Below are 26,882 nucleotides of genomic sequence, written 5' to 3'. Positions count from 1 at the left end.
CCACTGGCTTTGCTCCCCACTCCTTGGACTGGGTAACCAAGTCTGGGGCCATAACTGAAGGTCCCATGCCTGGGCTTGGGACATCAGAGCTAGATAGATAACACTCTAGGGTGCCCTAAATATGCCTTCTGCCGACCTATCAACACCACTGTACCAATGGGGATTGTGTGACCTCCACCAAAGAAGCAGAAGAATAGGGTTGGGTTTCAGGTGCTGATTTTTGTAGCCCAATAGCAATGTGTCAAGTGGTCAGATCTGTTCCTGCCCAGCAGTTTGATATCTCTCTCTCTCTCTCTCTCTCTCTCTCTCTCTCTCTCTCTCCTCTCTCCTCTCCTCTCTCTCTCTCTCTCTCTCTCTCTCTCTCTCTCCTCTCTCCTCTCCTCTCCCCTCTCTCTCTCTCTCCCCCCAAATTGGGGGACCTGCCTCAAAACTGGCTTCAGAGTAGCCCGAGGGATCGGGGATAAATGCTCCTCCTCCTGTGGCAAGGAGCAATGGAACAAACATTAAATAAACTTAGACAAGTCCCTCCCTTTTCTGAGTTTGTTTCCTTATTTGTAAAATGAGAACATTTGGGCAAGTTAGCCTCAAAGGTCTTTCTGATTGTAGCCCTGTAACCCAGGCTCCCTAAGCACTACCATCAGGGAGAGGCGGGCGGGCGGCCCCGCCCCCCAGAGAGCGCTGTTAAAACCCGAGGCAGCTATCCCGCCCCAAGAGCCCAGCGCCCACCCCGGGATCTCGGTCGCCAGGCGCCAGGCTTCCGCCCTCCACGTTGTGGTTCCTGATTTGAGCCACACCCCCTTGGCCTGGACTGTGGACGCTTGGCCTTGACTCCGCTGACCAGGCCACTGAGCAAAGGGTGGTCTCTGGGGTGGTACACTCAGAGTCTCCACCCATATCAGACACTCCTGGACAAAGACAAGAATTTGGGGGAAGGAAAGGAAAGACATGGCTTTAAATGGGAGGATAGTGAAAAGTAGAAAGTAAGCCAGGGCATGACTGCGGGATTCCCCTTTAGGTGTCTCACCCTGTGTTTACCCAGTGGCCCCATCCGCACCCGCTGATGTGACCCTGCAGACACTGGCCCTTTAAACAGAAGGCTGGCGGTGCGGGGTGTCCATGTGGAGCTGCTCCATGCCGTGTTGTCCTGCCCGCCTATTGGCCCGCAGCCCGGTGACGTAGCCTAATAGGATGCGAACGCACTGCGGGGGGAGGAACAAAGACAAAAAGTGGAACCGGATCACGACTCCGCTTCCTCTGCTTTTTCTCTTGAAGTCTGCACCCGTCAGCTCCGCCCAGAGGCGGATCCCCGGGGAATTGCAACAGTCCGGTGGTAGCGGGATTTAGGTCGCGTGTGGGTGGGGAATGGAGACCTAGGGGTCAGGCCAGTCTGCCATCCTTAGGTTTCCCTGACCTGGAATATCCTTATTTGAGTTAACTTAAGTCTTGAATTTTCCATCCTTCCCTCCAGCAGAACATATTTCGTTGTGAATGACCCAAGCACGCAACCCTCGCTCAATTTGTGGCTTGCAATCGGGGCGGGGCGGGGCGAGGCGGGAAAGCGGAAATACAGCGCGCAAACCTGGCTCCATCTCCCCCCACCCCCACTAGAGCCACGTGTGCGCACGCCGTTGAGTGGGCGGGGCCAGCACCGCGCGACCCCGCCCCTCTCTTCGTGAGACGCCGCGGCCCTGCGGGCGGGGGCTCCGGTCCGGGCTTTGGCTGCGGCCCCGGTGTAGTAGCGGGGGCGGCGGCCGGGGGCAGCGCGGCTCCTTCCCTTGTTGTGTGTGTCGGTGCCTCCTCGCCATCTTGTTGCAAAGCCCTTTCTTGTCGGCGGGACTCCCGGGGACCGCGGGGCGGGAGGCATCAGAAGGGAGGAAGAGAGGGAGGGCAAGAAGAGAGGCAGTGCCGCCTTTTTTTTATCAGATTTTTTTTTAATTTGCAAATTTATATTTTGCAAATATTTTGGGAGACATAGATTTTTCTCCCTGTGCTCCCCCGTTCTATTCTGAGGAGTGCGCTGCGCCGCCCAACCCTGTCGCCCCCCGGAGGTGATCCCTCCCTCCAGCCCGCCCGCCAGCCTGACCTGTGCCTGGCTCGCGGGCCGCAGCCTCGGCCCCGGCGCGCCCCCGGCCGCCCTCGGCGCGATGAGCATAGAGACGCTACTGGAGGCGGCCCGCTTCCTGGAATGGCAAGCGCAGCAACAACAGAGAGCACGTGGTGAGCGGCCGGGCTGGGCCCCTGGGGCACCCGGGAAGGGGAGGCGAGTGACCCCGGATCCCGAACACACACGAAACCTCAGGCAGCACTCCCCCTTCTCGGGCGGCCTGAGAAGTCGAGCAGCACACGGCTCCCCGCAAGAGCCGCCGCCTGGGAAGAGTGATGTGGGCAGTGAAAATAATTAATGAATTCATTAACATGCAGCGAAGGACCCGGCTTCTGCGGCCGCCACCTCAACTGCTTGGCACCCCAGTGCACCTTCAATGTGTGGGGGGATCCTTTCGCTGTGGTGGCCGGCTGTGCCCTTCTTAGCGCTGAGGATGTGTGAGCCGGGTGGGGGGGTAGGGTGAGGAATGGTGTTGCGTGGGGGTGGCAGACCTGCGTGTGCGTGCGTGTGTGCATGGGGGATGTGTGATCGGAGCTTCGGGAGAGGATGAACGGACGTGTACACGGGAGTGTGTACAGCACACAAGTGGGCGTGTGTGTAACGGGCTGGGGGAGGGGATTACTCTACGCCGTGCAGCTCTCCGGCTTTCCTGGCCCCGGCGGGAGGGTGCGGGGGGGCGCTCCCGGCAGATCTACGCGCTGCTTGGGGCGGAGGCGGCCTTTGCAGAATGAAATGACATCGTGTGTCTTATGATCCTGGCCAGCCCTGCTGACCCCGCCTCCGAGAGCTGCGCTGGGTTGCGCGTCAGGGGTTTGGGTAAGAGCCGGGCTGATTGGGTGTCTGCGAAATGGCCTGCGGGTCGCTGGGGGCTGTCCCCGGGCCCCCCTAGCCCCACCGGACTTTAGCAGGTGTGGAATGTGGCGTGTCTGCGCGTTCCAAACCCGCTCTAGACTGGAATGTTGCGTGTGCCTGCGTTCCAAGCCCGTTGGTTACACCGGGTGGTGACGTGGACGGGCCCCGCCCCCGACCACGTGCACGGGGGACACTCCCGCTGGGGATGGCGCGGCCCAGCCCCTCCTAGCAGCCTCGCGCTAGGCCGGGGGCGGGGCCTGGGCGGGGCCCGCTAGGGGCCCTGTGTCGGTTGGGCCCGGGTCCTGACCGCTGGGCATCTCCCTGGGAGAGCGTTTGCCCTTGGAAGGAGGAGCTGCGCCGCTCTCTCCTTTTTCTCCCCAGCCTTCTTTTTTGATCCCAAGGCGAAAGAAACCCTCAGACTGCAGGACAACAAGACACTTAGAGCTCAGGGCGCACATCTTCCCACTAAGCCCCAAAACGTTCTCATTAGGTCCTCCTCGCAACATCCCCTCGCCATACTCTGGAATGAGCCAAACTGAGAAGGGGCAAACTTTGTCGTTCCCTCGATAGAAAAGATGAGGATTTTATGGTCCTATCCTCACGCGCCCTTTAGTGGTGGTCTGTAGCTTCAGGGTGCTGCAGAAATAAAGGCGAGGAGAAAGACCACTGCTTTCAGGAATTCTGCGAGGGGCTCAGTCTGAGAACTGTGTGTGTGCAGTTCCCTGGGACTTCTGTGACCTCTCAGAACCCTTCGGCCCGGTTGGTTGTGGCGGAGAGAGTGCTTTGCCCTCCTTTCCTTTTTCTCTGCCTATTGTTGCTTCAATGATGAGTCATGCAGGAGGTAGTAGTGTGGTGTGTGTGTGTGTGTGTGTGTGTGTGTGTGCAAACGCGCGCGCGCACTTGCCTCCCTGCAGCTTGTGCTGCCGCTGCTGCTGTTTCAGTGGTGGGCAGGGGGAATGGCAGCGGCCATGGGGTGGAGGAGCTGCAGGTCCGTAGGCTCCGAGGGACCGACTAGCCTTTCAAGGTCAAGAGTCACTGGAAATATTCGACACACAGATACTTGGACCTTGCAGAACTGATGGGCTAGGACATCTGCTCACATGCCCCCTCCCCCTTGTCTTTGGGGTCCAGAGCAGGGTCAGGTAATGGACAGTGCTAGTAGTGACCCAGAATGTCCTAAGTGTGGTCCCAGGAGTGGGGGGATGATTGTGCCACCATTAATATATGCAATTCAAGAGTGCCAACATGTCCCCACTGTGTATCAGGCACTGCTAGAGGTGAACCACATTGACTCTACTATCTCCCCGGGGAAGCTTCATTTCACCCTTGCCTTACCTGCAGGATGCCCAGCCATTTGGGGAAAGGGAAAAGACTCCACTGTCAGCCCTCCCATACTTGCCCAGTTAAATCACTCCAGAGCTGATCATTAAAATGGAAGAGGATGATGTATGCAGCTCTTACAAAAGAATGCTAAAAAGCAGATTTTTCTGAGATGTTGCAAAGGCCTGCTCCTCCCCCCCCAAGTAGTGAGAAATAGGGGCAAGCCAAGTTTAGCTGCTGGGTCACAGCTTCTTGGTACTGGATCAGGAGGACTTGGGGATGGGTGAGTGCTGGAAAGCTAAATCTACTCAAAGAACTCATGTGTTTATGATCAAACATTCATTTTCTTCTTGAGGTTCTGTCCTCTGACCTGGAGTAGGAAGAGAGCGAGAAGAGGGTGAGATGTGAACCTGATGACCAGCTTTGAACAGAGATCCTCTTGTCCGCTCCCCACTTTCAACCTCCAGGGCAGGTTTCCTGGCCTAGACCAGACAGTTTGTTCCCATGATGAACCTGAGGATGTATATGCACATGAGTCAAGTGTGAGAAATGAGTGAGGAAAGGGCAAAGCCATCCTGGTGCTCTTTAGTAGGGCCTGGCCTTGTCTTTCCCAGCATTCATGGAGGTGACTTGGACTGGATTCTTCCCAGGAAGCTGACTGGAGTGTCTAGAAGTTGCTGACCATATCCTGTCTTGGGCCTGCCATATGTGCAAAGCTCTCTGGTAGCATGTATATAAGGACAATGGCTGAGCACATTTGAGCCCACCCAGTTTGGATCCACTTAGCACTATGCCTACTGAGTCTCTGGGCCACAGTAGGTTGGGAAGGTGGCAGGCAGCACCATGTGGGCTAGAACTGTCTCCTCTGTATTACATCAGAGGATCACACTAAATTCTTTGGGGGCAGTATCTAGGTAGAGCCAAGGGAATGTGCTTGAGTATGCATGTGCATGAATAAGGGGAGGGGGTTGTACTTGTGGGTATAGCAGAACATTCTTCTAAAGAGCCTAAACACAGATTACTCCTGAAGGAGGTCCCAGAAACCAGTAGTGTACTGCTGGGTGGGAAATGAATTAGAACTGAGGAAAAAGGGTAGGAAGCTCTAATGGGCTGCTCTGGCCTGGGGCAGCCCTATTCTTCACTCTAGTCAAGAAATATGCTGGTCCAGGTGTGATAGAGCTTTGCCATTCTCCTGGGTCTTTCCTGGCACCTGTGAGGCACACCTGCTTGGCTCTGGGGGATGCAGAGAGAAGGAAGGGGAAAAGGAAGTTGCTATCTCCTAGGTAAGCTTTGGACTTGCTTTAAAATATGAAGTTTCAAGGGTAGCTCAGAGATACAGCACTTGCCTTACATGAGAAAGGCCCTGGGTTCCGTCATCAGCACCTCAAAAAAATAATATGCATTTTCCACTCAATCTGGGTTCCTAGGACACCTGTTCTTGGACCTTGGGGTGCTGTCCCTCCCAGTAGTATCAGCTTGTCTCAAGGCTTAAGAAAGTTCTATCAGTCAAAGGAGTGGAGGTGGTGTTATGCCCAGAGCTTGAGGGCTTGTTTTGCAGGGAGCATACTGGGGTGTCCCAGGCTGGGCCTAAGAGCAGTTCTGTGTCTGGAACTCTGCAGGTTTCCTTGCCAATGTGGTTTGTAAGAAGCTGGACCACAGCAAGCTGGTTTTCTCTGGGGCAGTAACATAAGCCAGTGCTGGCTGGGAGAGGCCAGGGAGAGCAAGGCCTTTCCTTATTGGAGCAGGCCTGCCCCAGCCTGGCAGCTCTCCTTTCTGAAGGGCAGGAGAGATAGGAAGAGGGCCATGAACTGGCAGCCCTGAACTCTGACTGCTGGGAAACCATGAGCACTTCCCTCTGAGCACTTCCTCTATACTTCCTCCTTTGCTTCTTCCCCACCCTGGGAGGGGCTAGGACAGGCGTGGCTCACCCTGGAGTTGATTGGCCAAATGGCCCCGGATCCTCAGGTTTTCTGGGACTCCTGAGCAAGCTGGACTTGGGGGGGGGTGCTTCCCTCCTCCCTAGGGAGGACTTAGCCCCCACCCTACATCACATGGGGTGGCTTGTGTGTTTGGGGCGTATCCAGTGCTGTCAGCTGCCTTAGTCAGCACTGGGGGAAGGAGAGGGCTGATTGTCCAGCCTCTCCCTGGCTTGGAGGTGGCCCAGCTCTGTATCCAGGGAACTTAATGGTGGGACCTGAGAGAGGACTGGACAGGGGGCAGATAAGAGAGGGCTGTGGATCAGGAGAGGACCTCTCCCCTTACCCTGGTCAGCCAGCTCTCTAGAATCCTCACCTTCCTGCTGGGCTTCCAGCACAAAGGTCTGGGGACCTGCTAGACCATCCTACCTACCTCTTTTTAGCTTGTGCTTCTGCTGCTAGGGACAGGGGGGATTTGAGAGAAATGAGTCCTAGCACAAGAAGGTGCAAGTGTTTTTGCTGAATGGTCCCTGAGGAAAACAGAGGCCTTGACCTAGCCTGGGAGTTCTGGGCCATTTCCTTGTGAGGTGAAGATGATATCCCTGCTCTGTGACTTGGGGCTCTTGTGAGGATGGAAGGAGGTGAGTGTATGTGAGAAGACACCTGCTGAGCTTGTGTTGATACAGCAAGTACTGGAAGTACAGGACATCCAGCCAAGTGTCAGGAGACTTGCTGGGTGACCCTCAACAAACACTTTGCTGCTCTGAGGTCATTTATCACATCTGTGATAAAAAGATCCTGTCTGCATTCTAGAAGATGCTGGAGAACTATTGTGGAAAGCCTTCCATAGAAGCTGTGATCTATCAGTGTCCTCCTCCATTCTTCTGTAGTACCCTGAGCAGTCTTTTGTGGCCTGGTCTCTGCCCAGCTCTGTGACCTCCTCATCTCTCTCTCTGGGCTCTCAGCCCTGTTGCTCTTGACCCTTCCTGCTCATCACCTGTAAACCCAGCTTGCCAGGTCCACAGCATCCTTTCTCTCCACTCCAGCTCTGCCTCTTCTCATCCCCTATCCTTCCCCCCATTCTGACCTGACATCCTGTCACTTGTCATTCCACTCCCTGCCCCAGGCTGTGAGCTCCAGTGGCATGGACTAGGCCTGCTTTCTTTTGTTCACTGATGTGTCCCCAACACTTGGCTAAATCCCTGTCTGGAATGGTTGGGTATGTGTGGTAGGCAGGGCTCACTGACCAGAGTGGGATAGAGTCAGAGGATGGCTTAGGGTTGGCAGACAGAAGTGGGGACCCAGGACCTTTGGCTCTGCTGAGGAAACTCCACCACCACCCATTGTTTTCTCTGTGTAGAGGAGCAGGAGCGCCTTCGCTTGGAGCGGGAGCGGGAACAGGAGCAGAAGAAGGCCAGTAGCCTGGCCAGGCTGGCACATGCCCTGCCTGTGGAGGAACCCCGCATCGAGGCACCACCCCTCCCCCTATCCCCACCAGCACCCCCACCAGCACCCCCACCACCACTTGCTACCCCCACCCCATTGACTGTCATTCCTATTCCTGTAGTGACCAACTCCCCCCAGCCACTGCCCCCACCCCCACCGCTGCCTCCTGCAGCCCAGCCTCTGCCCCTGGTACCTCGTCAGCCAGCCCTGGTCAGCACCCCTGGACTCAGCATTAAGGAGCCTGCCCCACTTCCTACCAGGCCACAGGTGCCCACCCCTGCTCCCCTCCTGCCAGACCCGAAGACCACTATTGCACCCACTGGCAGCCCCAAGCCTTTGCAACCCCTCCCTACACCCATCCTGACCATAGCACCACACCCTGGAGTCCAGCCTCAGCTAGCCCCCCAACAGCCACCCCCACCTGCACTTGGGACCCTGAAGTTGGCACCAGCTGAAGAAGTCAAATCCAGTGAACAGAAGAAGAGGCCTGGGGGGTGAGTGAACTGTGGCAGACTTGGGGCTGGTGGGTTGGACAGGAGAACTGTCCACCCTATGGGCTGTGTAAGGTACCTTAACTGAAGGAGCCTTTCCAGGCATATCCTGTCTAACTTAGAAGCACCTCCTGTATTTGAACACATTATTGTACCTATCTGTATCCTGGAATGGATATATGGCCATTGCCCTCTTTTGTCCTCAGACTTCTGTGTCCTCTGACTCCCTCCAAGGTTAGGAGGCATTTCTAGGTCTTTTCACAGAATACTGAATTATGGGCTTCTTGGGTAGGGTCTGGCTCAACTGGCTGCTTCTCTGAGTCCTAGGAGCCCTTATGTCCCCTCAGTTGGACAGGTGGGATGAAGGGGTTACAAAGGTTGTGGGTTTGAAGCAGGCCAGAGATCTCCACCCAAAAGACCCTTGCCATAATTAAGCTGTTTCTCTTGTCAGATCAGCAGGATGAGCGTAGATGTGCCTTTCAGGAGGTGGACACAGCTCAGCACAGGGTGAACACCTTCCACTGCTGTTTTATACTTCCAGAGAGAATGTTGGGGACAAAAAAAACGGTGTCATTTGGGGTTTGGCGGCGGGGATCAGGAAGGCAGCCTAATCAGGCCCTCCTCCCTGAGCCTCCTGTCTATCTGGGTTTCAGGATCGGAACCAGAGAAGTCCACAACAAATTGGAGAAAAACAGGTGTGTATGCGTGCGTGTGTGACTTTGGACCCACCCTGCCTGCCCCTGGACTCACCTATTTTCGGTGACTCAAAGCTCCCCTTGGGCCTTCCTTCTCTGCCCCCAGCCCCTGTTCTCCCCCTCTGGTGCTGGCTGACCAGAGCTTGCTCCCTCTCCCCAGGAGGGCCCATCTGAAGGAATGCTTTGAGACCCTGAAGCGCAACATCCCTAACGTGGACGACAAGAAGACCTCGAATCTGAGCGTGCTGCGAACCGCGCTGCGGTACATCCAGGTATGGGGGAGGGAAGCAGGGCCGGGCGGTGCCGCGACGGCCGCAGCGCCAGCTTCCTCCCGGCTCCGCAGCCCTCCCTTCCTCCTTCGGCCCCGCCCCGCTCTCCCGCGCTTGCGGGCTCCCCCGCCCGCCTCCACGCGGGCGCCGAGCACATGGCCCGGCTGACGTCAGCGGGGCTCCCAGCCCGGGAGGGGGCGGGCAGAAGGGCGCGCCTGCGCGGGAGGGCCAAAACGCTCCACTCCCCGTCCCGCCCCTCCCCCCTGCGGCGCGTCCGTGCAACCCCAGCGGCCCAGAGTTGATGAGATGCGCTCCGCAAACTCGCTCAGTGTCCCTGTGTCCACCCCTCGCTTTGTGCCAGTTAGCGCACCGTGGGTGAGGAGGACTCGGATCAGGCCTGGCGTCTCCCGGCTCGGAGCCCCTGGGCGGAAATCCGACTATCTTTAGTGGCGGGGGAAGGGAAAAGGGGGACACCTGGGCGTGGTCTCCGCCAACACTGCGTCGCTCCAGTGAAGCCCCCGCATTTTTTCACAAGATGAAGACCCTTTTGGTGTGCGCAATGATATCCCATGACCCGCATTTGGGAGTTAGAGAATGCGGCGGTTTTACTGGGTAGCCAACAGCCCCCGGGGTTTCAGAATCTTAAAAAATTAAGTCACGTTTTTATCTGTCTCCGTTGAGAAAAGGGTTTGTTGTTTTCTCAGGGTGCCTTCCTGGCTATGTGTTCCCTTTGGGCCAGGACTCCGTTCTGCGGTAGTGGGGGGTGCTGCCAGATAAGACAGTTGCCATGACGGCCTGGAGTTTCGGTTTCCCTGGAAACCGGCGAGGGTTTCCGCGTGCTAAGGAAATCATGGGGGATGGGCCTGGCGGCCACGCTCGGCTGCCGCGCAGTCCAGGAGCCGTTGGGGGAATGGGAGGGACTTAAGACTCCCTGCTGCGCGGGACCTGGGGGTGGGGATGAGCCCCGGGGTCTCCCTGTCTGCCTATTTCGGAAGGTTTTGGAGGCTAGACGGCGTCAGAGCCCCAGTGGGAAGGGTGGCCAAGAGGGATTGGCAGGATGCCACAGCCCAACCTTGGTTTGGAGAGCCGGGTCACAGCCCTGAAGTAACTGGAGCTTGACTTGCTGGAGGTGGGGGCGGAGGCGCGGTTCGCCGCTGCGCCTGTTAGTCCCTCCAAGTCTCCGGCAAACGCGCGCCTTTCCGCCCGCCCTACCGGCAAGGGGAGGGACTGGCGCGCATCCAAGCCGCTTCCCGGCAGCTGGGAGCGAGATCACGGATTGGCTGGGTAGGCTTCGGGGCTGGGACTCCTAGGCGCGCCGAGGGAGGGTGCGGCAGGCTGGGAGTGACGCAGCAAAGCCAGTCCGCATGGGTGCGCGCGTGCTCCAGGAGGGGCGGGGCCTTGCTTGTGGCCCGAGTGGCCTGGGAGCCCCCCCCCCCCCCCCCCCCCCGCCGAGCGCACATAGGCTATTAGAGGCAGAATAGCTTATTTCCGGGATATTTTTGCAGATTTCTGGCTTAGATATAATTTATTCGTTCTTAGCCATGTGATCTCAGCAAATCCTTGTAGACACGCAGTGACATTTCCTATGAATATCACTTTTTTTTCCTGCATGGCAGTTCTAAGTAGGTAAAAGTAATAGTGCCCCAGAGATATTAGGAGGATTGAGATTGTTCAGGCAAATAATTCGTGGTACTGTGAATTCAGTAGTTATTGAGAAATAACAAGGATAAAATGGCGAATTTCTCTATAGGTGCATACTTGGGGGGGGACCCAAATATGGATTTGAAAAAAATTCGGAAAGACTCAGTGGAGGCTGTAAAATAAAGCTAGTTAGTATCAGACTTGGGCTGAGTAGGAAGTGGGTGGTACCTCAGGCTTACCATAAATGCTTGTCTGGATGTTGTAATGGAGGCAGAAACAGCAGAAAACTCACAAGTTTGTGGAAACCCTCAAGGACACTCATTTATTTTTTCCTTCAAGTACTTTTAGCTAGGCCCTGAGTCTGCTTCTAAGGATGCAGTGGAGAGCCAAGAAGAAAGGGTGGGTTTCTGTCCTGGAAGGTTTGATCTTGTGGCAGATTGTAAACACATGAACACAGAACTGTGCCATAAGGATACAGTAGGGACAGGGTTGTCAGAATCTGGGAAGTTACAGAGGTCATCCCTGAAGAAAGGACCTGCAGGATAAGTTGGGGTGAATGTGGCAAAGTAGAGGACAAAGAACCCAGAACAGGCCACAGTTTCCCCAGCAGGAGGGAGGAGGATGCATTTTTGGAAGTGAAAGATGGTCAGGAGGGTTGTCCCGCAGAGACATGGACTGCAGGAAGTAGATGAGAGTGGAAAGTTGGTCCTGGAGGAATTAAAAGAGCCAAGTGGACGGAGTGCTCTGGTGACATGTGGAGAGCAGGAGGCTATAGGAAGGTGTAGTCCTTAACTGGTCCCCAGTGTTACTTGGAGGTGGTAAAGGATTTGGAGAAGACCATAGGCGTGGACACAGAAGGAAGAGGAGGAATGTGTGTCCAGGTAGTCACAGAAAGGAAGTGAGTTTACAACAAAGTGTTATGAGCTGGGGTGTAGTTCAGTGAGTAGAGCACAGCATGTGCGAGGCCCTGGATTCCATCCCAACACCACAGAAAACAAAAAATGAAGTAGTGTGGACTAACATTAGATCATGGGGAAACTTTGCAGGGACCTGTAGGCCTGTGGGGAACTGGACTAGGTGAGAAGAGGTTTTGGCCCCTGACACTCTCTCTCCCTGACCCAGAAGTCTAGCCTCCCTGCAAGTGGGTAGAGTTCAGGATGACGCTTCCAGCCCCCAGCCACCAGGTTCAAGTGAGGGCTGAGTCACCAAGGGCCTGTCGATGTTGCCTCATCTGATGTCCTGTCCAGCCCTCAGGGGCAGAGCCAGGTGAGAAGCCACACATGGGTGTGTGTGTGTGTAGGGGGAGGGAAGGTGTTTTCCTGTTCTTTCTAGCAGATACATGGGGAGAGGAAGGTTTTACTCAGTGCCAGGATGATGGAGGGGGGGGGTCTTTGTGATCAGGGACTGGGGTGTCAAGGCCAATATAGAGGATGGCTCTATCTGGGTATTTGTTGGAGGCACTAGTGGTTTGAGGCATTTCTCACTGTTGAGGTAGAAGTTTGGGGCTGCAGGAGGAGTGTGGGGAAGTTGGGTCTAGCAGGTGGGTGGGATTGAAGGCATTGCTATGCCAAGTCAGGAAAAAGATTCTGCAAAACTGCAGAACTGCCTCAAGGGAATGCAAGCAAGGGAGGCTTGAGACTGCTGTACTCCTGTGATTCTCCCTGCCATAAAGGGGAGAGAAAGAACAGAGGTGGGAACTGAAGTGCTCACTGGAAAGCAGGGCAGCAGGCTCACAGATCCTTCCCTGGGGCTGAGAATACACCCTTTGTAACTTCCTGGTCACTGGTAGGGTCAGAACCGTTCTTACCTTCGCTTGACGTGTGTGTAGAGGTGGAAAGACAAAACATAAGCGCATGAAATATTGGGTAGTCTTACAAGCCAGTATTTGACTCAAAGTCCCATCTGACAAGTCTCCCAATTAACGTTCAGCTGTGTGTTATAGGTGCTGAGAAGGGCTCTGAGGCAGGGGATGTCAGGTGAGGCCTTGGGCTGGGGAAGAACAGTGGAGGAGGTGGGGACTCAGGTGTAGTCTTGGAGCAGAATAAGACTGGGGATTGGAAGGTTCAGACTAAGACAAGCTGTTCAGTTTGGTTTGTGCGCTCCGTACCTGGATGTGACTGGCAAACCTCGGAAGCTAGGTGCTCAGGAACAGATGGAGAAAGGGACTCAGGAGGCAGCATGGAAAGGAGCATCTATCTGCCTTGTCTGGTGGACACAATGGTCATGACATGCGTAGATAAGCAGAGGCTGCTAACAAGGAAGCCTGAGAGACAGAAGAATTGAGTTAATGAAGTGTTAAGAATCATGGATGCTCAGGAAAGACTGACGTAGACAGGAGCTGAGAAGGATATGAGCTGTCCTTTTGGAGATGCTAATAAGCCTGTGCACAGGGAAACTGGAGATGCTTATGATAGGGGAGTGATGCCTAGTGTGAAAGGTCAGCACCTGAGAGTTAGGAGGTCATCAGGACCTGGAGGAGAGGGAGATGGTGCCATGGATAAGGGAACCCCTCAGGAAAGTGGGTAACACATCAGCATGGTGGGGAAGGACTGACCTGGAACCTGTGGAGAAGAACAGAAGCTTCTGTAGGGGTGCTTAGCAGAGTCAGGGGCTGCTATCAAGTTCCCCGGGAGCATTTCTTGTCAGCCATGGGGCACATTTCAGGACTTGGGGTTCCAGCAGCCTGTGGAGTCTGGAGAGCTATAGGCAGGGTACTGGGTGGGGACAGAGTGTAACAGCCTTGTCTTGAGGCAGCACAGGTGGGCACTGTGAGGAGTAGCTAGGAGGTCAGAAGGGAGATGTAGATCCCAAAACTGCTCAGGAGGAGATGGAGGCAGGTCATGGGGAGGGGATGCTGTCACAAAATAAGTGGGTCTTATTCCAAGGATGTCAAATTTACCAAGGGGATGAGTGAATGGTGGGGTGGAGAGAATTTCAGGATTGTTTGGGGTCTTTGAAAATGGGTTGTAAGGAGGGTAGCTTGTGGCATCAGTGACTGAGCAGAGTGGGACAAATGGTGATGGGGGCCTTGGGTGTGACCCTGGAAGTAGAAAGGCTGCAAGGAGGGAAAATGGGGCAAGAGGCAGTGAAGCCCCTCAGGGCCGAGTCAAGTGGAGGGTGAGGAAGGGCCCCCCGCTGCTTGGGTGAGAGCTGTCGGACCTGTGCTCACTTCACTTCACTAGCACCTGCCCAAGAGCCCTCTGCCTGGGATGCTGGGCCTTGTTGGACAGAGCCGCGGAGTAGGAGTCAGGCATGGTCTCCAACAACTTCGATCTTCCTGGGCTCCCTGGTCATTGCAGACTTGTTCCTGTTGGCCAGCTGATGTGGAGAGAGGTTTTAAGATACCATAAGCCCCGTGGCTACTGCTCAGGGTTCCCTGCTGTCCCTTGCCCTGTCCCTCAGTCCCTGAAGAGGAAGGAAAAGGAGTATGAACACGAGATGGAGCGACTGGCACGGGAAAAGATTGCCACGCAACAGCGACTGGCAGAACTCAAGCACGAGCTGAGCCAGTGGATGGATGTGCTGGAGATCGACCGTGTGCTCCGGCAGACAGGCCAGCCTGAGGACGACCAGGCCTCCACATCAACAGCCTCTGGTGAGCCCTGGCCCCTGCACTGTTCCCACCATGCTCAAATGTTGTCCCCAGCTCCCCTGGCCAAATTTTGGCCTGGTAGAAAAGATGCCCCCTGTCCTAGCCTTGTTATTTCCCCAAACTCCCTTGGGTGTTAATACCTCCTACCACTTGTTTCCCACACTGTTCTGACATGCTCCCTGCCCTCTTCCCCACAGAGGGTGAGGACAACATAGACGAGGATATGGAGGAGGACCGGGCAGGCCTGGGCCCACCTAAAATGAGCCATCGTCCCCAGCCGGAGCTGCTGAAGTCCACCCTCCCACCCCCCAGCACTGCCTCCGCGCCTCTGCCTCCCCACCCTCACCCTCACCCCCACCCCCATCCAGTGGCCCTGTCTCCTGCCCACCTCCCTGTGCAGCAGCAGCCGCCACAACAGAAGACCCCTCTGCCTGCCCCTCCTCCCCCACCGGCCACCCCTGCCCAGACACTGGTACCAGCCCCAGCCCATCTGGTGGCCACTGCTGGGGGCGGCTCCACGGTCATTGCCCACACGGCTACCACCCATGCCTCAGTCATCCAGACTGTGAACCATGTTCTACAGGGGCCGGGCGGCAAGCACATTGCCCACATTGCCCCCTCTGCCCCCAGCCCTGCTGTGCAGCTGGCACCTGCCACACCTCCCATTGGCCACATCACAGTGCACCCTGCCACCCTCAACCATGTGGCCCACCTCGGCTCCCAGCTGCCCTTGTACCCACAGCCTGTGGCAGTGAGCCAGCCAGTGGCAGTGAGCCACATCGCCCACACCCTCTCGCACCAGCAAGTGAATGGCACAGCCGGACTGGGGCCCCCAGCTACAGTCATGGCAAAGCCAGCCGTGGGGGCCCAGGTGGTACACCACCCCCAGCTGGTGGGCCAGACAGTGCTCAACCCTGTGACCATGGTCACCATGCCCTCCTTCCCGGTCAGCACATTAAAGCTGGCTTAAGGATGAGGCCACTCAGGCCCCCCAGTGGGGGTGGGGGGGGGACATGTCCCCCACTCTCCCACCCACCAGCTCCACACATTCCAGCCAGGCCCACCCCACCCACACACCCCCAGGCCTCCTAGGGGAAGGGGGTGCAAAGACTCTGAGCCAAGGAAGGGAGGCCCCCCATGGAGTTGGGTACAGGGCAGGGAGTTACCCCACTGCATTGGGACTTGATGACTGATGAGGACACGCTAGTGGATGTGACGCCCATTGGGCCTAGTGCCAGTTCCATTGCCACTCCTGCCTGTCCCCCAAGATGAGCACGATGTGACATCGTGTTTTCTGGCTTCTCCCTACCCTGCCCACTTTGTACTGCTGCTGCTATTGCTCTCTCTGGTGGGGTGGCTGAGCACCTGGGCCCTCACTCCCAGCCTCAGTGTTTTCCTCCCAGGCCTTTAGAGGGAAATGGGGAAGCAGGACTGAAGCCACTTGGCCCAGAAAGCTGGGGACAGGTGGTGAGGGGTCCTATTCTGAGTATAGGTGTCAGATCCTAGGCAGTGGCTGGTCTGGAATTGTGCCTGAACATGTGGGTGCCCTGGCCTGGAGCTCTTTGATGTGGTTGGGGTCACTATGATTTGTTACAGTAGAAACTATTTAAAACGATTTTCTACCAACAATAAACAAAACCCAAGCTGTTGCCAAGCTTTTCAACCCCTGCCACTGGGCTCTTAGCCTCTGGAGGACAGGCTGAGGTTTGGCTGGAGAAGGTGGGGCTTCTCTTTCCTGCCGTCTTCCCTTATCCTTGCAGCCTCCCAGGCCTGGCCTGAGAGGAGAGCTACTCTGGCCCTCTATCCCCATCCTTGGTTTGACCTTTGACTTCAGAAAGCAGCCCAAGGTACTGTCTACCATTCACTCCTGGCTCTTTAATTTCTGCTCTGTGGGGCACTTTCCCAGGGGATGGGGGTGCCTGGGCATCTGTGGATTTGGGGCCTCCTCCTCCAGCTTGGGAGACATGGACCAGCAGCTGGTCTTGGTTCTAGGAGCTTAGAAGCCACAGTGTTGAGGCATTAGGAAGTTCAAATCCAGGGGCATGGCCAAAACCCTGAACCTTGCCCCAAACAGGCCCTGGGGACTTAAACATTAGAGAAGGTAACCAGGCCAGAGCCAAGGGTTATTGACTCCTCGGGAGCTGCTGCTTTTGCTCCATCATATTTGTGTTCCCTCTTCCCCCTTTCTAATGGGTGGTTTTGAGGGTCCCCTGCAACGCACCACCACCTTCCTCTGAGGAAAGGGCCTTAGTTGAGTCAAGAGGAGGACTGAGCCTGGGGTAGGGTGAAGCAAAGGGTTCTGTGCTAGGGGTTGCCAAGTTCCCTATCTCTACCAACTGCTTTGGCTTCTTTTTATGTGGATATTTATTATTATAAGTGGCCTTGTGTCAGACACACTCAGTTACATGCACGTGTGCACATTCAGCTCCCCACTGGACACTCACTGATGGCCTTTTGGTTGATGGGGGGAGGGGGGAAGAAGTGAGTGTCCCTAGGTGTGAAGTTTGCATTGATGGGGTGCTGGGCAGGCAGGAGAACCAGGAAGGGAGAGCTTAGGACCCTTGGAAGTGCCCTGCCTGCTGGCACTGAGGCGGCCAGCAAAGGTCTTGAATAGATTCTCCCTGGAAATAAAGACTTCTTAGATGCTCTAAGAATCCTTCCAGTTCCTTCGTGGTCCTAGAGCCCTCCCAGGGGACTTTCCTTATTTTCATTTGACTCCTGGGGTGGGGAAGGTGGATGGCCTAGGACCAGGTCCCCACTGGGACCTGTGGGAGGACTGTGGTACTCATCCTACCCAAACTCAGCAATCCTGCCCCACAGGCTGGCTTCCCCCCTGCCCCTGAAGCCACCTCCATACTGACACCCTAGCTCCAGGGGGGGCAGCTTTACTGTTATTGTGACAGTGGGAAGAACAGGTTGGTGCCTGCACATTCAGAGCACTTTGGTGACACCCCCACCCTCACCCATCCCCATGCTCACCTCTCCCAACGTCCTGAGGCCAGTTCCAGAGTTCAAACTTGTGTTGGCCAGTTGCCCTTGGGCCTGCACAAATACCTCATCATCTACCTGCCCTTCCCCAACCCCCCAGCAGTGGGGGCCTCCAAATCTAGTGCCGAATGACTATGTCCAGATTGGTGACAATGGGTGTTGTTGCTGTTGTTTTGTTGTTTGTGAACGCTGTGATGCCGTGTGCCCAAGTGGACAGCCACCTCCCAGCCCTTCCTTGGGCATCTCCCTTCTGAACTGTTAGGACCACATCTGTCCTCACCCTGTGGGACCGCCTGGCCCTTCCCTCCCTAGCCCTTCCAGCCTGGGACACACACATACACACACATCTTACCTCTCATGCGTGTTTTACCTTTTGATGATGTTCAGAGTGGCTCACTGGCTGGGAGTCTTTACCTCGGGGAGAGGGGGAGGATGGTTCCTTGGGGGGCCAAAGAAAGGCAGCAAATGCCTGGAGGGTAGTTGGGTCCCCATAACCCCTGCTCTCTGGGAACAACTGCTTCTCCCCCCCCATCCCAGGGTCCCACCCCCAAACCCCAAAGAGGTGGCCCTTGTTTACAGTGAGGACTCGGTCACTGTGTCTCCGTTTCCTGAAATATAAACTGTAGCAACCCCAGACTGTAGAGATTTTTATGTGTTTGGATACATCTGCTGTGTGGGAAAAAACAAAAAACTACAAAAACCCTAATTTTGTACATATTGTATTTTTACTATTGAATTGTATTCTAGTGGCTGTTCATGCTCCAAGACTTTAGGTATTGAGACATGAATACTATCCATGTAATAAGCACTTGCCTGGAGTAAAACATAAAACTGAAATAAACCTGCACTGAAACCTGAGATTGGAGCTGCCAACTTGCAGCATCTGGGTCATTTTATTGCAAAAGGAAATGGGCCTGTGGGGAAAGAGATCCAGCAAGAACCTTACCCTGGGATATTTGGGGGACACAAATGGACAATATTAGAGAAAGAATTGGGATCTCTCCATTCTGATCCCTGTGCTCTGAGCTCCAAGGCTGTAGTTCTGGTCTTACTAATATTTTTGCAAAGCTTTATACTTCCTTAAATCATTTTTGCAAACATTATCTTGTTTCATCTTCTAACAACCCAGTAGAGTAAATAAGCCAAGAGCTAGCCCATTTGGGCAGATAAGGAAACAGGTTTGAGGTGGCTGAGTGACTTTTTGAGGTCACACAGTTGTCTGGGACATTGTGGGAGCTACAGGCAGGGCCTGCCAGGGGATTACTAGGAAGGCAGAGAGGACTGCCCTGGGATCTGGGTGCATAGGCTTTGGGGTTGTAGTCATGACAACTCCTCTGGGGAATCCATAAAGCTGTCCTTTCAGGGAAGGGAATAGGCAGGGGAAGAGGTTGGACATTGGGGCCAAGGGGGTCCTGTACCCAGTTGTCCTAGAAAACCAAAGTCCCTATAGCTACATCTTTTCTCCCCAGCTCGCCATTTGGCAGGCTGACAGTAGCAAGTGGTGGTAGTGACTTGAGGTCAGGGAGCAGTCAGTTGGGCCTGGGTGTATACCAGGCCCCTTTTTCCAGTGCCAGCAGGGGGAACTGACTGCTGCTCTTCTGGGATGGGTGTGGTGGAGGGTTTACCCTTATGGGGGCCACAAATGTGTAGAAGTCCTGCTCTCTGAAGGAAAAGAGCCAATATCAAGAAAAGCCTCCATCATGGTAAGGTGGCACATGCCTGTAATTCCAGCAACTCAGGAATCTGAGGTAGGAGATGACAAATTCAAGGCCAACCTCAGCAATTCAGAGATATCTGCAATAACTTAGTGAAACCCTGTCTGAAAATTAAAATAAAAAAAACAACTAGGAATGTAGCTCAGTGGCAAAGTGCTCCTGAGATTGGTCCCCAGTACCAAGAAACCCAGTCCCCATCACCACAAACATGTCAGCCTTTTTCACTTGTGAGATGTGGGCTCCCTCTGCTGGTAGCTTGAGGAAGAGTTGGGTCACAGTCATTGGCCAACCAAGTGCTACTTCTGGGAGGGACTTGGGTAAGGATTAACCTTCATGAGTGCTCACTCAGTCCTGGCACTGACTGGGAACACAAAGACTCTGTCCTGGAAATGATGACCTAGGATCATCTGAGGGCGGAAACAGGCAGCAGTTCCCAGCCCTCCTGTACTCAGAAGATAGCAGGAGCCTGCAGAGACAGGCCTGTGGTCAGGGTAATTAATGGACAATGAAAAAATATTATGAATCCAGTTGTTTAATTTACGAGCTCTTGCTCTGTAGGAGAGGAGGACTCACTTTCTGAGGAATGTCCCATGATGGTGTTTTTAGAGCCCACTGTGCTTCAGACATTTATTTACTTATTGTATTTAACCCAGTGGCATGTTACGTCCCTAGCCCTTTTAGTTTTTATTTTGAGAAAAGGACTCACCAAGTTGCTCAGGACCTTGCTAAATTGCTAAGGCTGGCCTTGAACTTGCCATCACCCTGCCTCAGAGTCGCAGAGATTACAGGTGTGAGACACCATGCCCAGAAGAACTATCATTTTGCTTGTAATTCCTTCTAGTGCCAGAAGCCCAGCCAGCAGTCTGGGTGAAAGGAGTAGGCAAGATGGGAGGAAAGGAGCCAAGCCACTCCCAGGCTACTTTACTCAGTCTTTTGGTGGATTAATTTCAAGTGGTCACAGCAGAAAGAATTGATTCCAGGGGCTGGGGATGTGGCTCAAGCGGTAGTGTGCTCGCCTGGCATGCATAGGGCCAAGGTTCGATCCTCAGCACCACATACAAACAAAGATGTTGTGTCCACTGAAAACTAAAGAATAAATTAAAAATTTAAAAAAAAAAAAAAGAATTCTGATTCCAGACTATGGAGCTAGCTGGGGGTGGGGAGTGTTTCCCTGAGGAGCTTATCAAGTCCCCTGACCCCAGAAATGCCCATGTCAACTGTTTTTGTGGTACTGGGTATTGAACCCAGGGATGTCCTACCACTGACAGACATCCTCGGTTCTTTTTATTTATTTATTTTTAATGCTTATTTTTTGTAGTTGTAGATGGCCAGAATGCCTTTATTTTATTTATTTTATTTTTATATGGTGCCGAGGATCGAACCTAGTGCCTCACGCATGCTAGGCAAGTGCTCTGCCACTGGGCTACAGCCCCAACACGTTCTTTTTATTTTGAGAGAGGGTCTTACTAAATTGCTGAGGCTATCCTCAAACTTATGATATTCCTACTTCAGCCTCCTGAGTCCCTGGAATTACAGGTGTGCGCCACCACACCTGGCTCTGTGTCAACTGGTTTCTTTTTCTGGGCATCTCTGGCATGTTTTCTAATAGCTGGGACCAGCCTGCTAGAGTCATGGGCTGGGATATTTAGCTGAATGAGTTAGCAACAGGCCCTAAAAACCATCAAGCCAGTGTCCTCTATACCTAGAAAACACAATAAGTGACTTGAGCCCTCTGCCCGGCACCACTTGATGATGTGACCCACAGTACTCTGGGTTAGGGGAAGGGCAGGAGAAGAGGTGACCTGTAATTATAGCCAGGACCTGTTAATACAGCCAGGCCCTTTCTGTATCTCAGTAGGATCTGGGCCCTCCTGCCACTCCCTCCAGGGCCCATCCTGACCCAGGTATCTCAAAGTGTCACAAGGGCAGGAGGGAGGGACTAGGATGCTCTTGTGATTCCCAGTCGGCACCAGCTCCTCAGTGCAGCATGTCAGGAGGGCAGGCAGCTGGGGGCAAGGGGTTGGAGAGGTCACTGGTCAACCTGAGATGGGACCGTGACTCTGAAGTGAGGCCCTCCAGCTAGCCAAGTACTTAGGTCTGACCATTACCTCCAACTTCCTGACCAGCTCATGCAGCAGTGGCCCCCTTTACTTTTTCAATCATAGAGCATACAGAATTCCCAATGCATCATTAGTGTCTGGTGTCAGTCCCACAGGCAGTCCTCAGAGCCTCAAGTGTTGCCAAATGCTGTATTTATTGGTTGGTTACACTGAAGAGTATAGTTTCTGAGCCAAAAACATATATACTCCGCTCTCCACAAAACCACTGAGTCACTAAGGCAGGCACACAATGGCCACCATGCTTGGTGGAGGCCAAGGACTCACAGACGGGTGGGCAATGGGGTGGGCTGGCCCCCAAACAGCCTGTGCAGTGCCCAGGACAGGGGTGGGCTGGGAAGGCTGGGCTGGTTGCGGAATAGCTGCTGGGCTCTTTCTCATGATTCCCAAATGTGGGATGTCTGCATACCTTGGTGACTTTTGGGTAGGCCCCAAACCTAGATATGTCCTCCAGGACAAGGCCTAGCATGAGCTGAGTGGAAGGGGCTGTGGGGTTGACAGAGCAAGCAGCATGCCTAAGTCTCAGGTCAGGAGCCACACCCTTCCTGGCACCCCTGCAAGTGCAGCTCCTCTCAGGGACTTCTGGGTCCCTAGGCCTCTCAGCATCCTGAGAAGCCTGTGGAAATCAGAGTGGGCCTTGCTTTTCACCAAGCATCCCCCACATCCCTTAGCCCCAGGGACAGGCAGATTCCTGGGACAGGCAACAAGCTGCTCCTAAGCTCAGGACTGTCCCTGAGAAGAAGCTGTGACAGGACTGCCTCTGTATAAAATCACCTGGGGTTCCTCTGGAGAGCTAGTGATCCAACTGTGCTCCAGATCATCCAGCTAACAAGAATGTTACTTCCACATTTTCAGGGATATATCTAATACATAAAGAAAGGACAGGGAGGTAAGAGTGACACTGTACAGACACACATAGGTGACCTGTACAGTAGGGAGAGCACTTGAGTTCACCTCAGGTGGCCAGAAGTGGTGGCAGTGCTGCTAAGGTGGGTTTCTCCCACCCAGGACCCATATCTGACTGCCCCAGAATCTTAGGAGAGGGCCTGGAAGGCAGCTTAGGTCTCTTGTCTCCAGGACACATGCCCTAAAAGGCAGCTGTTCTAGCTGCCCCAACTGGGACTGCAAAGGGGCTATCAGGAGAGAGAACACACAGAGCCCCATTGTCCCCTGCAACTCTTGACAGGAGGGGCCCAGGCCACTATATAGTCCCTGCTAGCTCTAGAGGGCCCCAGGTTGATTCAAGAGAGGCATTGGGGGACAGTCCAGGCTGAGGCTACAGGTGGCAGTGGAGCTATTCCTGGTTGTTTAAGAGGAGAACAGAGTAGGTGTGCCCCAAGGCAGCTGCTCCCATCTCATCCCTGATCTGAGGGTAGCCTGGCGCTGACTAGCCCTGCAGAGCCAGCACAGCCTGGAGTCGGATCCAGGCTCACAATCACTTTGTTAGGAACACAGCTGTGCAGGCAGGGACAGCTGGGGGTTGGAGCAATCGGCTGTAATGCCCCTGCACCTCTCCCTGCTGGAGCCCGGGGGCCTGGTGCCCAGGCTCTCCATGCAGCCCCTGGCTACAGCCCTCATTTGTTCTCTATGAGCATCTGCACCTTGTGGACGAGGTCCCGGGCAATCCGCAGGATCTCCTGGGCATCATGATGCTCAGCCCGCTCTAGGGGAAACATAGATAATTGTGGGGAGCCCTGGAGAGGAGGTATAGGCTGGGAAGAGCCCTGTGGTGGAATACCCTTTCTACCTGCTGGGCTCTTGACTTCCTGCCTATGGGGAAAGGACCCTGGTATTCTTGAGAACCCTCCAACTTTGCCCAGGACAGGAGTGGAGGCCCCCACGCCCCTGCTGCGGTTAGCCAGGATGACTGGGCCAGTTCATACCATTGAAGAACTTGATGATGTCAGTGAAGTCCATGTTGTTGTCACGGATGATCTCTCGGTAGGCCTCCACCAGGGCCAGGGCGATGAACAGCACAAAATGCTCGGATGAGATGTGCCTGGCTGCCCAGATCACCTCCCACACAGCAAACACATCCTCATACAGCAGCTCTAGGAACAGAAAAGGGCTGGTGCTCATCAGGCATAGGGCTGGGGCTAAGGCAAAGCCTGACTGCCCACAGGCCCCTAGATGGAGCCAGGTGGGAGTCAGAGCTCCACAGCCAAAGTCCTAGGATTCTCTGCAATACACACTACAGGGTTCAAGAACAGCCCAAGGCACACTGGGTTCCTGCAGACTCCACATCAGCACTTCATTTCAGGGCAACTTTACCTTTGATGCTCAGGAAGATTTGGTTTGAAAAAAAGCTTTGAAAACCATCACCTTTTAGGAGGGTGACTGTAAACCCCGACTATGTTGTAGAATCACTTTGTGCACTTATAAAATCATATATGCTGAGCTGGAGTGTGGCTCAGCAGAGGAAAGCCTGCTTGGCATGCACAAGGCCTTGGGTGATCCCCAGAGACAAAACCAAAACCCACACATACCCAGCCAGCCTCAATAGTCTGGGGCTGGGCCAGGGAAGGGGCCCTGGTAGTTTCTCAAAGCTCCCCATGTGGTGCCAAAGTAGAGTTAGAAGACCATTGACTTGGGGAAGATCAATCTCCCACTGCCCCTGACTCCAGCCCAATGATCCAACCCGCTTCTTACCTCTCTTAAAATCCAGCAGGAACCAGCGGTAACAGAAGTAGAAGTGGGTGTAGTCTCCATTCTGATGCATCAGCTCAAACAGCTCAGAGTCCAGGATCTCATAGGAGAAGAGGGAGACTGATCCCATGCTGTCTCTCTGCTATACCTACCCAGGGAGGCCTGGGCTCCCAGCCCCAGTCTTCAGCCTCTCTGTTGTGCTGTGCCAGCCCATCCTCACCCTCTTCCCCTGAGGTCTCCTTAGTGGGGGTTGCCCCACTGTCTTCTCTGGGCTGTATTATTTTGGGATTATAGTGTCTGGGTGTTTGATTTTACCATTAACCATACTACTCACCAGAACTTACAAGCATGCACACACCTTGAGTCCTCCCCAGTTTGTAATATGGACAACAATGGTTTTGAAAACAAAAGAAGTTAAGCTTCTATCTAAAAAACATTTCTGCAATGCTTCTGATTTCCCTTTGGCTGACAGACTAGCCCAGCACTGCCTAGTCACAGGCCCACGGGTGGCTACAGACCTCACCTGGATGAGGGAGCGCATGTTGGCAAAGTGAGTGTCCATGGCGCCCCCATTGGGGAAGTTCAGGCTCATTCTCCTCATGAGGTGACTGAAGCAGCTGTAGGCCAGCTGATCTGAGGAGAGATGTGGAGGCAGCAGGGCAGTACACCCAGAAAACATGCAGGCTGACATTCCCCCCTCCCAGATCTAGCCATCTTTTCCTTTCTCCAGTTTGTTAGCCCAAACCCAACTTTATTTGGAGGACTCACATACCCCATTTCTCACCATTGTCAAGGATAACCAGGAGAGGTGCCAGCAGATCACACATGCCCTGCACATAGCCCACGTCCAGGTGCTCCCACACATAGCTGAAATGCCAGGGGTGATCACTGTGGCTGTGTCCCATCCTTCCCTCCCTTGTGGGGTCCCTAGGGAGTTGGCCCCTAGACCAGCCATAAGACAGACTTTCCATGACTGTGAATCACTTTCTGTGTGGGAGACAGTGGGGAACTGCCCTTGGCCCCTGTTCCTGAGGTACTTAGGAAAAGATAAAAAGCCATCACGACTTGGCATGTGGGGCAGGGGAACAAAGACAGGTAAAGCTTCCTGAAGAAGTATGGCCAAAGTAGGGATCTCAAGGACCTCTGGGAATGCAGAGGGGTAGGGTAAGGGGCATTGCAGGGGGTGTTCCAAATAGAGGGCCCAGTGTGACCCCAGTGCAGATCAGGAGAGGAGAAATACTCAGCACAACTGGAGGTCCCCACCCCACTGCCCTGTCCCATAATGGCACCTGCACATGATGTCTCTGAGCCGCTCGAGGTTGGGGGTTGTGAAATACCAGTAGTTCCGGTCACATCTCTGCACGTCCTTGTCTATGCGGTGTAGATTTAAGGCCACGGTGTCCAATAATTCTATCTGGAAGAGTAGTCAGCTCTCAGGGTTGAGGCTGACCAGTCCCTCCCAGGTTGGGGATACAATATGGTGCCCAAAGAAATGCAGTCAAACAGGGAACCCAGGGAGCTCTGAGAATAGAGTCCCTAGGGATGCACTGAGTTGGGCTCAATGCTCCTTTCCAGACAGTTATGGCACCCTGCCCTCCACCCTGCAACCTGTCCTCAAGTGTTGGGGTGCTGGGAGGGCCCGAGGTCAGCTGAGAATGATGCCCAAAGAACATTCACGTACAGTGTAGGCCGCAGCACACACAGCTGTGAGCTCTCCGGCTGCCTCCAGCTCACTGGCCTGTGAAACCTTTTCTTGGCTGGGATCCTGAGGCTCAGAGAAAGTGTGGCCTGTAGGTGCTGGCCCATCAGAGCCTTCTTCTCCACCACCGTCCTCTTCAAAGCCCACACTCTGGCCCTCATCTAGGCTGGACTGGATGCCTGATGCCACAGAGTAATTGCGGGAGGACGGCAGCCCTGAGTCAGGAGAATCAAACTCCACTGACTGCTGCTGCTCCACCATGGCTGTGCCTGGAGTCCCAACTCCTGGCTCCTGCTCAGGCTTTGGTCTGGAATCTTCGGGGCACTGAGGCCCTGGGGGCTCCAGATCATCCACAGAGATAAACACCTGGTGGAAGTGAAGATGGTGGCTCCTACCTGCACTCCAGGACCTTCCCATAGATCCTGCCTCTGGATGGAGCCCACATGGAGAATTCTCTTCATACCCCTACTTCTACCCACAGCCCTCAACATTGCTACCCTGGCTACAGATTGGCTTCTGGCCCAGATAACCAGGTAGAAGAAATAAGGGTCTGAACAAAGGAAGTCACCGTCTTCAGCCCTCTCCAGCCCCTGCACACGTGAATGCTCTAGGCCTTCCCACAGCTGTTGCAGGGAAGACATGGAAGCAGAGGCCTGGATGCTCAACGGTCAACTGGAGTTAAGTGACATTCAACAAATGCCTGAGCCTGACATGGTGGTGCACGCCTGTAATCCCAGTGGTTCGGAAGCTGAGATAGGAGGATGATGAGTTCAAAACCAGCCTCAGCAAAAGCAAGGCACTAAGCAACTCAATGAGATCCTATCTCTAAATAAAATACAAAATAGGGCTGGGGATGTGGCTCAGTGGTTGAGTGCCCCTGAGTTCAGCCCCAGTACCCTCTCTCCCCCCGCAAAAAAATGCCTAAAGGCAGGAGCCCAGGAGAGCTGTTCCAGTGTCTTGGTATAGCTGCTGTGGGGAGGGCAGGCTGGAGGTTTGAGGTAAAGCAAGTTCTTTCTTATTTTCAGTACTCAATACTTAGCAGGAAAAGAGGAAACTTCTGTAGCAGGTATCTACTCAGTTATGTTGGCCTTCAGATAAGCTTCAGAGAGCTAAGAAGTAGAAGGAAACATGTTCTACTGCCTGGAAGCAGTACGCCACCTGGCTGGGTCACAGGGAAATAAGAGACAAATAGGCTGTTTTTGTTTTTTCTCTGTTGGGAAAGGGATGCTAAAAGTAGTTTTCACTCTAGGTAAGAAGTCTGAAGTATCAGATAATATCACAATTCTAAGACAGTTAAGAACTCCAGAATATTGCCAGCAAGGAAGGGTAATAATACTTCTGTAAGTGAGGCAACTGTACCTCAGCTGTACAGGCTAAGGTTTTTAGGAAAA

The 26,882-nt window shown here is 54.2% G+C and overlaps 2 protein-coding genes across 6 annotated transcripts in view; one reads left to right on the top strand and one right to left on the bottom strand.

Moving 5' to 3' along the window:
* Positions 1 to 1,748: 1,748 nt before the first annotated feature.
* On the top strand, positions 1,749 to 18,172 carry Mnt (MAX network transcriptional repressor). Of its 2 annotated transcripts, none has more exons than XM_046446965.2 (6): positions 1,749 to 2,217; positions 7,553 to 8,132; positions 8,783 to 8,824; positions 8,985 to 9,096; positions 14,137 to 14,329; positions 14,524 to 18,172. In XM_046446965.2, exons 1-6 carry the CDS (start codon positions 2,145 to 2,147, stop codon positions 15,294 to 15,296), a joined length of 1,773 nt encoding a protein of 590 aa, XP_046302921.1. In that variant the 5' UTR covers positions 1,749 to 2,144; the 3' UTR covers positions 15,297 to 18,172. The 2 variants fall into 2 exon arrangements, with proteins under 2 accessions (XP_046302921.1, XP_046302922.1); XM_046446966.2 differs by lacking the exon at positions 1,749 to 2,217 and adding an exon at positions 2,748 to 6,833.
* Positions 18,173 to 21,264: 3,092 nt separating this feature from the next.
* The window catches only part of Sgsm2 (small G protein signaling modulator 2), a 40,326-nt gene continuing 34,708 nt past the window's right edge, over positions 21,265 to 26,882 (bottom strand). For 3 of the 4 annotated variants that reach the window (XM_046446964.2, XM_046446960.2, XM_046446963.2), the window contains 7 exons: positions 25,474 to 25,857; positions 25,082 to 25,206; positions 24,577 to 24,659; positions 24,316 to 24,425; positions 23,796 to 23,892; positions 23,030 to 23,197; positions 21,265 to 22,809 (listed from right to left, as the gene is read on the bottom strand). In XM_046446964.2, the coding sequence (XP_046302920.1) occupies positions 22,721 to 22,809; positions 23,030 to 23,197; positions 23,796 to 23,892; positions 24,316 to 24,425; positions 24,577 to 24,659; positions 25,082 to 25,206; positions 25,474 to 25,857 (1,056 nt within the window). In that variant the 3' untranslated portion in view covers positions 21,265 to 22,720. The remainder of the gene's footprint in view (positions 22,810 to 23,029; positions 23,198 to 23,795; positions 23,893 to 24,315; positions 24,426 to 24,576; positions 24,660 to 25,081; positions 25,207 to 25,473; positions 25,858 to 26,882) is intronic. The other variant, XM_046446962.2, reaches the window with a different exon arrangement.

The sequence above is a fragment of the Marmota monax genome, unplaced genomic scaffold (genome assembly GCF_021218885.2).
Source record: "Marmota monax isolate L192 unplaced genomic scaffold, Marmota_monax_Labrador192_F-V1.1 WCK01_AAM20220418_F8-fsc00138, whole genome shotgun sequence".
Taxonomy (NCBI): Eukaryota; Metazoa; Chordata; class Mammalia; order Rodentia; family Sciuridae; genus Marmota; species Marmota monax.
This window is presented reverse-complemented; position numbering and strand designations above follow the sequence as displayed.

What these genes read in the sequence shown, in the direction of transcription:
- Mnt (XM_046446965.2), top strand. Translation starts at nt 2,145, where the DNA reads ATGAGCATAGAGACGCTACTGGAGGCGGCCCGCTTCCTGGAATGGCAA. An exon ending in GCAACAACAGAGAGCACGTG is followed by an intron (nt 2,218 to 7,552) that starts GTGAGCGGCCGG and finishes TTCTCTGTGTAG; the next exon opens with AGGAGCAGGAGCGCCTTCGC. An exon ending in AACAAATTGGAGAAAAACAG is followed by an intron (nt 8,825 to 8,984) that starts GTGTGTATGCGT and finishes CCCTCTCCCCAG; the next exon opens with GAGGGCCCATCTGAAGGAAT.